The 13,588-nt window shown below is 37.5% G+C and overlaps 1 protein-coding gene across 2 annotated transcripts in view; it reads right to left on the bottom strand.

Moving 5' to 3' along the window:
* nav1a (neuron navigator 1a) overlaps positions 1-13,588 on the bottom strand; it is a 128,160-nt gene that overhangs the window by 58,489 nt on the left and 56,083 nt on the right. For both annotated transcript variants that reach the window (XM_056732712.1, XM_056732713.1), the window contains 2 exons: positions 5,655-5,757; positions 1,062-1,421 (listed from right to left, as the gene is read on the bottom strand). In XM_056732712.1, the coding sequence (XP_056588690.1) occupies positions 1,062-1,421; positions 5,655-5,757 (463 nt within the window). The remainder of the gene's footprint in view (positions 1-1,061; positions 1,422-5,654; positions 5,758-13,588) is intronic.

Below are 13,588 nucleotides of genomic sequence, written 5' to 3'. Positions count from 1 at the left end.
TAATAAAATCAGCTGTCTCATTGGCGGGCCTCAGATTAAAGGGATTTATAAAGCATCACTGAAACTAAATATCATAATTTTACTCACAGGAGGAAAAAGCACTGAATTTTTGTTGGAAAGACTTCCAAATACTGACTACAGCCTTTAAGTTATAATTTATACAGAGGCCCTATCACTGGCATATATTGTATGGGCAAGTGACAAAATGACAAAACATTAGGGCTATGTTCAAGTTTGACTTCTTTTTGACAAGAAAAAGTTGGGATTTTTTGTAAAAAAAATTCTCACAGAGTTGTGGTTACAAATGCCAGCCAGCAATGTTCAGAGGCAGCTCAGAGAAAAAGATTTAGACAGGCTTCATAGGAAGCGTAACAGTAGTCTATTGAAATCATTAACTGAAAGCGTCTTTGCAACTTTCCTGTACCTCAGTTGTAAGAGCATCGCGTTTTGTGGGTTCGATCCAAGGGGATTGTAAAAACCTATGTAAAATGTATAGAATAAAGCAATGTAAGTTGCTTTGGATAAAAGCATCTGCCAAATGCCTAAATGCAACAACCAATCACATAATTTAAGACTATAATAACAATTTATTGCTACAAATGGTATTAAGAGTAAAAATTAAACACTGAGAAAATCACAGGCGTGGACTTTTTTGAAAACACTGTTTACAGATGCTAGCAGCTTCAAAAAACGAAGTCCAATGTGAACATAGCCTAGAGCTGGAATCCGTAACTTCTTTTGGTAAAAAATTAAAGTCAGTTATTGAACATAAAAATTAAGAAGTTTGACACAGTTTGACATTATTCGACTTTAATTCACATAAAGATATGAATGTAAAGTAACCTACAGTTTCATGTTTCAAACACAGATGGCGATAGAGAGACAGAAGTTACAGATTGCATCTTAAAGAGAGATTGCAGGTAAAAGAGTCAAAAAAATGTTTTCTATTTAGTTCTATATTAATAACTATTACAAAATTATATATTAAAAAAATACAATAAAAAGATAACAAATAATTTATAATCAAAAAGTAAAAAAAGATTAATCTGAAAAACACTTACTCGTTGGCCAGATCATCGTCATCGACATCTATGTCACCATCTTCATCATCATCATCATCTGGTTGGCTTTTTCCGGTCAGATTGCCGTCGCTAAGGTAACCAGACTTGAGGTCGGCAAGGTCGTCATCGGCAGTGTCCAGACTCTCGATGAGCTGGATGCGCTGCCGGTGGCTGATCTGCGTGGACGCGCGGATGGGCAGTGAGTGGGCTGTGACCCCAGAGGAGGGGGCGTCACCCGCCTGCAGTCGAGGACTGGACTGACCCTGGCGCCACGAGAGTGGCGATGACCGATTGGATAAGCTGGAGATGCTGCGAGCATTGGTCTCATCGCTATCATAGCACATGCTGCTCTCAATACAGCTGAAAAGCAAAAATCAAACAAAATAATATAAGAAACATTAATATGACAGAATCCACCAGACTACATTACTTAAAGTTGAGTGAGATCAGATTAAAAGTATACATTACGTAAGAATGTTTGTTTGTTTTTTATTGTGTAAATGTAAAAAAAAATGTTGGGGTTACTTGGGGAAAACATTTCAAATTAATTTGATCCATTTTAACTTATTTCTCATATAACATATAACCATCATGCACTTCATCCACACATCATTGGTTAGAGAAGCAGCATCCCTGGGGATTCCGGGAAAGATATAGTTTGGATGTTTATAGGATGTTTAATTTCCTTCATACGTGTCTCACACATTGCTCAAGCATTCTAGAGGAAGTGAATCACACACACATTGACCCCTCGGGCCACTTTTTCTGATTTTAAAATAGTACATCAGGGTTTGGCCACCTGGAAAAACTGGCTGACCTTTCATTGCTAAAGCCCTCGTCTGGATAAACTCATATCCTATCCTTAAAATGATTTTTAATGCTCTTATTTTGATTCCTGGTGTCCAGCTTTTGTTTTATATTTTTAAGCTGAGCGGATGGAAGTAGATTATTACCCACTGTCCTTGAGCTCAATTTTCAAAGCATAAAAGCCTTTGGATATTGAGTGTGCTCTAATCTAAAGGAATGTTCAAGGTAAATAAAAAAAAATGTACATTTAATTGACAACATATGTGGCACATTGTCAATCACCCCAGAAACCAATTTTGACTCCTGACTCCCAGAAATCTACTTTTGTTTCTTTATATAAACAGTTTCAGCAGCAACAACATAAACAAAAGTTATGTGGCCCAATTTTAACTTTCGGTAGACCTTCGCAAAGAATCAATAACTGTTTAGTAGTTTTATCTCACCCAAAAATGAAAATTCTGTCGTCATTTACTCACCTTCCAGTTGTTCCAAGTCTGTACAAATTGCATTGTTCTGATAAACACAGAGAAAGATATTTGGAAGAATGCTAATAACCAAACACATTTCGTCCCCCATTGACTCCCATAGTAGGACAAAATACAGTGGTAGCCAAATGTTCCCCAGAACTGTTTGCTGTCCTAAATTCTTCAAAACATATTTTTTTGTGTTCAACAGATCAAAACAAAAATAATAAAGTAATTTTTCCTACTATGACTGAAACATTTCTTGCGAGTTTATCAGCTTTACATGGTCATAACAGAAGTCGTGTATAACATTGCTCAGACAACATCAACATGTGTTTTATACACAAATCTCATGTGAACACATATAATGCACTGCAAAAAACTATGAAAAAAGAAAAAATACTTTTTTCATTTGTTTTTGTAGCCTTGCCGCCAAACTGGAAGTCTTGTTTTTTAAAACAATATCAAAATTCAGAGTTCATTCAAAAAATGAAAAAAAAACCAATACGAGGTAATTATAACCTTAATTGAACAACTTTTTCAAGTTTTTAGCATGAATTTACTTAATTTTGATATTTATTTCAGAAAACATTTGAAACTTTATCCAGATTCTTTGCACAACAGACATTGGGTACATTACAAAGTAAATGTGTATTACTGTACGCATGTTTGTGCTTTTTCAAATCCAAGCGACAGAAAAAAAGTATTTGCCGGTCGTCGACCGCTCAACTTCTTTTATGCCCACCTCTTTTAATACCCAGAATGCATTGCACATACAAAATCCATAAAGTGGAGTGATGAATATTTCTCAGAGAAGCTAGAGTAGATGACAATGGTTTTCAGAGCATTGACGTGATTATGAATTATCTTTTGAAAATGGCAGCACTTGTGTGTGCTCGACTGTCAGGCAGAATAATAATGATGGTTAAATGGCAGTAATTAGCGTTCCTTTAGTGCTTCCATGGACGTCTCAGAACAGTTCAATCAGATGAATAGAAAATATGACAAATCAAGCAGAGCATGTTGCTCAAGCAGGCGTAATCATGCATTAACAAACAAAACGGTAAGCTCCGCCTCTCTCTGTACAGTACAGACTCTCGCTTAAAGCTGGAGTCGAGGCATTATAGTGTTTATGTGAAGATGAAGCATTAAATCAGGATCATTATGTTAAGGTTTTAATAGAATGACTCGTCAGCTGCTGAGACAGGGTAATTTTATATCAGGAGACAGAACTAAAATCACTCACTTAAACAATTACACTGAGCAAAAGATAGAGTGCTAACACACTGTACACGCAAAAACATATCATATAGCACATGAAACTAATGCACACAAGAATCTGTTTTTCACAGCGTGTTTGTGTACAATGTGCATGCTAAGCAAAAACGTAAATAGAAAAAAATGATAAAATAACTGAATCTAGATCTGTTTACAGTTTGTCATGTGTTTAGTAGTGACTGGTTTTTAGGCTGTTCAAGGATTAATCGCGATTAATCCCATTCAGAATTAAAGTGTGTTTATAATAATATATTCACACACATATTTATACTGTATATGTGTGTATTGTGCATATTCATTTTGTATTTATAAACACATACACATAAGTGTATATATTAGAGTAAAATCAATACATTTTTATGTATAAATTAAATATTATATACATGCAAATATTTCCTAAATATACACGTGTACATGTATGAGTTTACAAATACTAAATCAATAAACACAGTACACAGACATATATTATATAAACACACACTTTTATTCTAGATGTGTTTTTTCGCAATAAATATTTAAACAGTCCTAGTTTTAGTCACAATTAGTCTTTAAATATCAAATGGACTTGACAAGCTAAAAAGTGTGTCTTCAGAAAACTTGAATAAGATTTAGTTTTATATTATCTTCTCTTATTTTATAGGCATAAATAATCCAAGTCTGGTTCTCCAGTAAATATATTCAATGAAAGTGATTAAGGTTGTCCCAACACAAATGGAATAAGTTATGTCAAAGAGTCGCCTAATTATGTCAGTATTACACATTTCAATTGTGTATGAACAAGAAACACATACAAATATGTCAGATACAACTATATTGATTAAGTTAAACAAAACAACCCCCAACAATATTTTTTTTAAATGTAGGGCTGTGATGAAAGTGAAAGGAGTTAGTGCGTAGCTCAGTCAAATGTTTACAATCTCTGATAACCAAACACTACTCTGAGGAAGGCCTTTTGACTCAGAATAGTGACATCATGTACCCGGGAAGTAGAAGGCTGTAGTCCGATTCCAGCCATTCTCTGTAGTCCTTAAAAATCAAATTCTGTTAAAGACGATATCTTGCTTGGCACTGACTTTGAGGTTTATCATTTTGCAGGGATTATTTATGCTCTAACAGCAAAATAACACACTAACTTAAGGTTGAAAAATGAGATCGCGGGGAACGTGCTCTTGGATATCTCAAGTTTGCTTGCATTAGATTTCACTGTAAATAAGACAAATACTGCTTAAAATATTTGGCCAGTGCACATAACGTATGAAGTAGGTTATCATATTTTACCATTTCAGAGAAAAATAAGGAGTTAAACATGAATTTGCAAAGAAAGATGGGCTCAATCTAACACAGCACACACTAATCCACAGCTCTGACATCCCCTTTAAATGTTACACAACATGGTTTGGTTCGCAGGGCTAACATATTGGTTTGTAATGCACCATTAACAACTTCCTTGAGAGTTAAGAGGACTGCTTCTCCAAACCACAAGATACACAAGCCATTAGTTTCATAACCAATACATTAACACAACATATACGCCCTGCCAGAAGACCTCACGCACATGTGCGTCTGCGATGAGAGGGAAATCCATCCCTGTGCTGTGGTTTGTATGTGTGTTTGTGGACCTTGGACAGGGAGAAACAACAGCGGGAGGTGATGTGAGAGGTGATGTGAGAAGGACAGACAAACATCTGCTGCACTGCTGGTTTCGTGACTGTTCACTGCTTTCGGTGGGTTCATTCAGACACCGCTAAATCTCTCTCAAGGACATTAAAGGTTATGTGGGCATACACCACATCAATATTCTGTCAATTCTTTCATCATTGAAACTGAGCCCCCACTGACTTCCACCTTATGAACACCAAACCACTGACACATTTCTCAAAATATCTTCTATTGAGTTCCACAGAAGAAAGAGTCAAAGGCAAGTTTCGAACAACATGAGGATGAATTTATACTTTAGATAACTATGCCTTTAAGCTATCAGGTTATAGACTGTCCCCCGCATGAAAGATCTGCTGAGGATGCCTAAAAGCTTGACCTTCCGTACCTATGGCTGAGCTGCGACCCCCGCAAGCTTGACATGGTATCTTCCAGGTTCTGCCGGAGGTCGAGGACATTCTGAACGGTGCGTTTCCTCTGGGACTCGGGATCTGCAGGAAAGAGAAGAGAGGATGAGCGGTCTGTTAAACCAGAAATTTAGCATAAACAACTACAATATAGCCATACGTACACAGACACAACCACGAGCGTTAAAATGTAAAGCTTGTGGACTACAGCCAAGAAAAACATTAGCATATATCAAGTGTGATATCGAGCTATGTTTTTCACTGACACAGTATCTCTGTTTTCAGAAAGATCAAACAAGCGGCTTATCCTCATGCTGTAAGAGCGCAGAGCGATGGAATAGAGGAATATAACAACTCAGCAAATGGGCAGCTTTCAGGGAGAGCACGAATGAATTAAACATTACATTCCTATACTGCCAACATGCCAAAAGCATATCGAGCTACCATACCAGTGAGTTCACTTAAACAGGACATTAGTATTTACAAAAGGTCTTCTTTCAGTTTAATTGCTTTCTTTATTTAGGTAAATGTGCTTATTCAGATTGATTTGACTTTCAAGCAGAAAACTAGCTGGGAATGCATTATACGTCTTAAGTCCGACTGTTTGAAAACTGCTGACAGGCGCGGGAGCTGCGTTTCGTCTGATCAGCCTCCCACCCTAAACAAACAGCGGTGCTTCAGTGTAACATTATAAAACCACATTACACAGAGGTCCCTCTGCAGTTATCACTATATAACCTCTCATATTTATTCACTGCCACTTCAGGCTGACTGGAGAACAGTGGGCTATATTGTATTTTTGGATGCGATGGTCAGCGCATTTTTGTGTGCAATACACATCCAGCACTCCGGGAAGGATTCTTAAATTTGTCCTCTGAGGCCGAGACAAGCGTCTTCACAATCAGATTAGTCTCTTCCTCTGCCACCTCACATCCCTCCTAAAACCTCATCACTGGCAGCATCTTGCATGTTTCCCCTGGGGTGTGTAAATCCCAAAGCTTGACCAGCCAGCACAGCAAGACTCCATGCCAAACCTACTGTAATGACATCCAGACTGGCATTAGTCAAAACCCTGGTCTTAATTCACTTTAATCTCCATCACATACGGATCTGCCCTTGAATGCACATGCAGACATGTGTGTTAGTGTGTAGCGGATCAGCACAACAAATGTAGGTGGCCCACGGTTTTGTGATGAAAATGGAGGACCCCTGCCACTGCGGATCCCTGTGGAGTGCCTCTCCATTCAGCCGTAATCTCACACAATGAGATTTATGAAGCACAGTGAGTTTTCCAAATAGGTTTAAATGAGCTATGTGGTAGGTTTGATTGTAAGCTCATGTGGTAGTTTGGTCTAAAGCAAGACTGAATAATACTCAACTGAGGTCATACTTTATGCTATACTCTAAATTAAAGGTGTGGGGTACCCCCGTAAAAAAAAACAATATTATTTCGGGTTACTAGTAGAAGAACAGTTGTTACACGAACAATGTTACACGACCCATTCAACAAATTGTTTATTTAATACAATAACTATATAATCAATTTTGAATACAAATTGATATGAATATAAATTAAATTAAATGTAAATAGTTTAGGCCAAGCGCGTGTCTGATGAAACCATCTATACACGTAATCCAAAAATACGTAAATATGTATTGCAAAAAACTGCAGCTAATTACATATAGGTCACTGTAAACATGTCAGGCCTTAACTCAAAATATGTGACTGGTCGCATGTAAATTTTTCAATCGTCTCAAATTTACTGTGTTCACACCAAAAGCGAAGCATCGCATCCCACACTCTATTTTACTCACAGGATTCTTTATTTTTCGCTTCACTCCTACAAATAAAGACCTCACGCAACAGGGAATGTCTTCACTTATTTAGACATGTAGAACCGTAGTAGTCAATAAGGCCTTTGTGTGAATATCGTGTGTTTCACAACAATCAGACACCCCAGTTTACGTAATTTGCGTTGTCCGGCGGCCAATTCACATCTATTCAAGTCTTTGCATTGACTCTGTGTGTAATTTACTTGCGCAAATAGCTAAATTGGGTCTTGGTGTGACCACAACATTACTGTTATTAAAGAAACATTTTGATGCCACAAGTGACAGTTTGCAATTGTGTCAATTGAACGTTTATGTAACTACAAACATTTCAGTGTACAGTATATACAATATATTATAATGATATGAAATAAAATATGTTATGTAGTAAAAATGTTACATAATAAAAAGTACATTTCTATATATTTATTTTACACAGCAGTAAATATGCTTGAAAATCTCCAAAATTGATTTAAAATAAACGAATAACAATAAAGACCCCCACCTGTAAGTCACTTTGGATAAAAGCGTCTGCTAAATGACTAAAGGTAAATGTAAAGAAAAAAAAGCTGCAACAGAGCCAATTTGCTTTCACCATGCCACTTGACCATATTCTGTTTCCTATTAAAGGCACAATATGTACGATTTTTGCATTCAAATATCCAAAAACCACTTGTACTGTGTATATTTTGTTCATTTGTCTAACAACATTATCCCAAATGTATCTAACAATGTTTGTATCCAGAGAAATTCACAACTTTAACCAATGTTATGCTTATTAACTGCGTCGCCTGTCAATGATGTTATGTGCACGTTTCCGCTTGTAGTGCTGCAGAAGTCCTTAGCCTGCTCGCCCTAATACAGCACTGTGCAGACCAAACAAACATGACATCATAGTATGACAAGAGCAATTTGAAAGCGTTACTGTTAAGACGCTCTCACGCTAGCACGCCAATCTTTTGCCTTATCTAATAACAATGATAATAAAACTTTATGTTTTGACATGATTTGCCAGCTCCGCTGGATTGATTTCCATTAGCAGTGGAAGTGAAGACTACAATTCCCATGATTCCAAACTCATGAAGTTATGATAATATTTTTGTTTTGTAACCTCTAGCGTCAAAAATGACATATTGTGCCTTTAATAAATAACAACGTGGCTTCTAAGACTTATGTGCAGGTACAAATTTGAGTCTGGTTTGTGTCATCTCACACAGCTCCCATCTGATTCTAGCTATCTTTCTTTGTCCTGTCTTCAGTAAAACTGAATCTGGCAAAAGCAAATGTATTGATCAACTGTATTATTATATATTTGAATGTAGCTCAAGAAAGCATTGCTGTTATAGGAGTTACAACAGGCTGTTACAGTCCACACTAAACCCCAACCCCCCCCCCCTCAGCAGCATGATCACAAGATGACAATAACTGTGTCTGCAGTCTGTGGCTAAAAGGTCCATTAACTCCATGTGATAGCACAGAACTGAGTTCACAGCATTAAGCTGTGAGAGGATAAATACCAGAAAATGGACAGATTTGAAACAACATGTTGAAGCAGTTGGACCTTACACTGAAAATATGCACAGCCGATGCAATCCACTGAATTCCGTTTCCACATCTGAACGGACACCAAACTGTTTCAACATCCAATCGTACTTGAACCTAAAACAACATTTGCTATTTAAACCAATGGTTGGGTTCGTCCCTTTCTGACCCAATGCTGGGTTGAAAATAACTTCTTTTCAGAAAACACTGCATTGTGCATGGACTTGCTCCAGTTGGCAAACATATACATGTGGATTGTCCTGTTGGGCTCTGGTGTAACTAAAGGAGAGTGAGAAGGACATTACGCTTGCACTTCCACGCCCCCGGACCCCTGCAGACGTGTCCAGCTGGTCAGTGCTGGAATGACCTCGGTGAAGACGGCGAGGTCATGAATCAGCAAGATGTCCATCACCCTGATGGCTGGAGTCTGAATCTCAGCTCATCTGGAAACACCACTCAAGGCCTCTGATGGTGAGAAACATGCTCACGAAGACACATTGATTTCACCTAAAGACGTGTGACGTATAGAAGATCTATTGATTTCATCAGCTCTGGGGATTAGCTCAATAGTGAGCTGATAGAGGCATTGAACGCACAGAGCCGCTACCAAGTGAGCAAGCTGTTTCGATTTCAAAGGTTATCTCCAGTGGAGAGCAGAGAGGTATCAAGTATACATTTATTCAATAAACAGTTGTGTACTGATTAGTGGAGGTGCTCTATTTTATTTAGTCCAATGTTTTTAGGTGCGGTGTCATACTGGGGAGGTAGGTACACATCTAGAAACAACCCGAAACGCCCTAGCAACTACACAGAATACCGTAGCAACCACCCAGTTACACACTCAGAACGCCTGCACAGAAATACACTAGCAACCACTCAACCCCTCAGCAGTGAAGTGATGAGATTTGTCTGGGCAAGTACCACTTACATTTTTTGGGGGTGTAGTTACAATTCACTTTTACATGACTACGCCAGCAGTACAGTACTGCTAAATATGAGTATTTGGACGGAGACACACAAACATTTTAACAAACCTTACAATAAATTCCCGTGTGTAGTACTAAAAATAAAATGGATTCAAACTTATATCTAGAGCATTTTTCCCAATATGCATTGTTGCAAAGCTCCTTTGGAAGAAAGAGTCTTTTACAGGAAAACAGTGCAACAATATTCAAATGATAAAAGTAAAAAAAGAATATATATCCAGCAACCCTTATAAAGGACAAGTGTACCAAAATAAAATAAATAAAACAAAACAAAGATATTATATTATATTAAATCTGTTTAGAAAAACATAAATATGCGTCCTGTTAGTATATTTAAATATAAGAAATGTTACTATAGTGCGTATTTTCAATTTTGTATTTGAAAATATATGTAGTAAAATACAAGTATTTTGGCAACACTTTTATTCAAGAGATCTTTGTAAGTTACCATAATAATCTATAAGAAGCCTAATATTTCAACAAACTCATGCTTTTCAACTATTTTACATGGCGGCTGATCTGTATGAATCCATTTAATCTCATTTGTACTGTACGTTTTGGTATAATCTTTAAGGACTAATTACTATGGTTAGGTTTAGGACGTAGGGTTCCAATAGGGTTCCAATGTTTTTTCTTCTAATAATCAGAAATTTTGCATCAATTGAGTCATTTCATACAAAATATCGACCTCGTAAAATCCTGTTCGATCAAATATTTCTTAAAAATAAGGCATAAAGGGGGTCCGTCACATTAATATATACCAAGATATTATGTTATTACGCCTGCTTCCCTACACTAGATGGCACACACACTTCCCCCTTCTGCTCGGCTGAATCTGTGCTTTGAAGATTGGCACTCCATCCAAAATGCCCAAGAGTCACATTTATTTACTGAGCAGTGGTACTTAAAATCATATTAGACACACTGGAATCGATCATGCTAGGATAGCTCATTTCATTTGTGCATGAGTTAAATCCATTCCTTTCTACATTCATCTGGATGAATGTTCAGCAGAGCAACCCAAGACAACAGAAAGACAGCGAGGGGGCCACATAAGAACCAGAATTGTTAACTACTATACTGTATATCTTAACCATTTACTTCTTCTCATATCATTCTAACTCTGTATGACTTTCTTTCTTCTGTAGAACGCAAAATTATTTATTTTAAAGAAGTTGGTAACCAAACAACATTGGCCTCCATTATAACTTCCCTTGTATGCACACAACATTTTTAAAAATATGTTCCTTTGTGTTCCACAAGCAAAGAGTCAAACATAGGTTTAGAATGGCACAAGGGGGAACAAATAATGATTTCTTTTTATTTTGGGGTGAACCGTCCCTTTAAGCATATGTAAGTACATTGTGTTCATTAACAACCATTGAACTGTGTTCATGACCGATTAAGAGCTGCATAAAATCTGTTTTGTCCATGTTCAGACACCTCTGATCTTTGTTCACATGACAAACAGCCTGCAAGACATTAAACAACTATTAATCATTTTGTACGAGCTTTAGCCGTAGCTGGTGTTCTTTCTATCTATCTGCTCTCTGATGCAAAACCGAGATGTACTGCATGCTGAAACAAAAGGCATCAGCCAGAGTAGGTTTACCACCCCAATCCCCCTCACTGGATCTAATCGATTGCTTGCGGTTGTTAAACACAGCCCTCATTTATGGTAATTAAAGTCTCCCCACTCCAGGGGTAAGGTTGACAGAAAGGTTCGAGCCTGTCAGACTTCCTGTTTTCTAAATCGTCCCGGGCCCAGAGGACCCAGCTGCGGCCTGCGTGAGGGAATGAGGAAATTAGAGATGCAAATTTCACCCCCGTCGCGAGGACTTTCCCAGGGGGAAAACTAATGAATCAAGGCTAGGCTGTTTAAATGTGGCGAGGGGGGGACTCCAGTACACCTGCCACCACCCTCTTTACACCCTTGTGTCCTTGTGTTGGGGTGCGTGGAAAGCAGTGAGTAGCAATGCAGGCTCTCTTTTCTCTTCCTCTTCAGGGGTATTCAAGCTGATGAAGGACTGCATGTGTTAAAGCAGAGACAGTGGAAGAATTCTAATGATAGAGGCTTTAAAAGAAAACTGGCATCAGGCACTTGATTAACATGTTACAGTAATATATTGAGAAGATTAAAAAACGCTTCGAAAAGAGTAGGACGACTCTACTGTATAGTCAGCAGAAATGACAAAAGAGAAAACATTAAAGGAGATAAAAAAAGTTTGATTCTAATGGATAACACTGAGCCCGCACAAAGTGGGCTACTTAGTCAACTGGCTTCATTGATGCAGTCACACCTCATTTTAAGGGGTTTAAAAATACCCCTTGATCACAGGAGGGAAGATTAACAATAATCCCATAATTACAGTCGGCCTAAAATTTGGATTTGATAACAGATTCAAAAAGCCCTAGATTGCAATTGTATGGTCTTTACTGACTTTATTTGACTAGTGTATGAATTTTAGCAACATATAGAGGTGAAGTGGGGAATTGCAACCAACTGCTCATTCCACTGCTTCCTTTAGAAGAAGAACGGCAGGACAAAGATGTCGTCACGTTTTCACTTCTTTATCAAAGGAGATAATGTATTTATTTACGAAACGAGCAGTTTGTCCGTTTAGGGCTACTGTAGAAACAACATGGTGAATTCCACGCAAGGAGACCCGCGGTGTCTGTAGATAGAAATAACTCATTCTAAGATAATAAAACCTAACACTTCATTATGTGCGGCCTTTACAAACCTCAGAAGACATAGTTATGTATATTATATTGCATTACTGTCAATAGATCCTACTAAATATTACACACTGGACCTTTAAATGGCTAGTTAACCCTAAAATTAAATCCAGGACAAGGCCCTCATGAAACCTACGTTGTCCAAATTCACAGCTTTTCTAGGAATTGAAAAAAAATGTACTTTTTAAACTATTAAATACATTGTTGTCAAAGTTGACCAGCACGTTTAATGTGTTTTATTGGTAAGCTGTTTTCAATTCCCAGTGCCAAAGGGTGACTAATGGCTGGAATACACAACAAGACTAGACATCATACACTTGCAGACTTTTTGAAAGTTTCAGATAGAAACACACTAACTGATCCAATTTGCAGACTAGCACAGACTTTCTGCAACAAGTCCAGACTGAAAATCTTGGCAAAAGTCTTGTAGTGTATTTTAGCCTTACTAACATTAATTTATGCCAAAAATCACAGAAGGTTTCAGAAGGACATCAGCGATCATATCCAGAAAAAAGTAAGCATCGAAATCAAGAAATTGCAATTATTAGGGAGCAAGGGAATAAGATACATACATTGATGCATACGTTGAAATCTATAATACCTGAAGTTATGGCGTAATTCTTCTATAAACCAAATATACTAAGATGACGCACACATTTTCATTTTTAGAAGCTCTACCATATGTAACAGAGCTGCCACACTGTCTCAACAGTACAAGTCTTTGATATTGTCAATGTCTTCCTAATGACTAACTGAAGCATAACCTGTCAATAGAGAAGCTAATAGGTTGTAGACGGATGCTTACTGGAACCATCATT

This window comes from Triplophysa dalaica, chromosome 20 (genome assembly GCF_015846415.1).
Source record: "Triplophysa dalaica isolate WHDGS20190420 chromosome 20, ASM1584641v1, whole genome shotgun sequence".
In the NCBI taxonomy this organism is placed as follows: domain Eukaryota; kingdom Metazoa; phylum Chordata; class Actinopteri; order Cypriniformes; family Nemacheilidae; genus Triplophysa; species Triplophysa dalaica.
The sequence above is the reverse complement of the archived record's forward strand: the minus strand, read 5'-3'. Positions and strand labels throughout refer to the sequence as shown.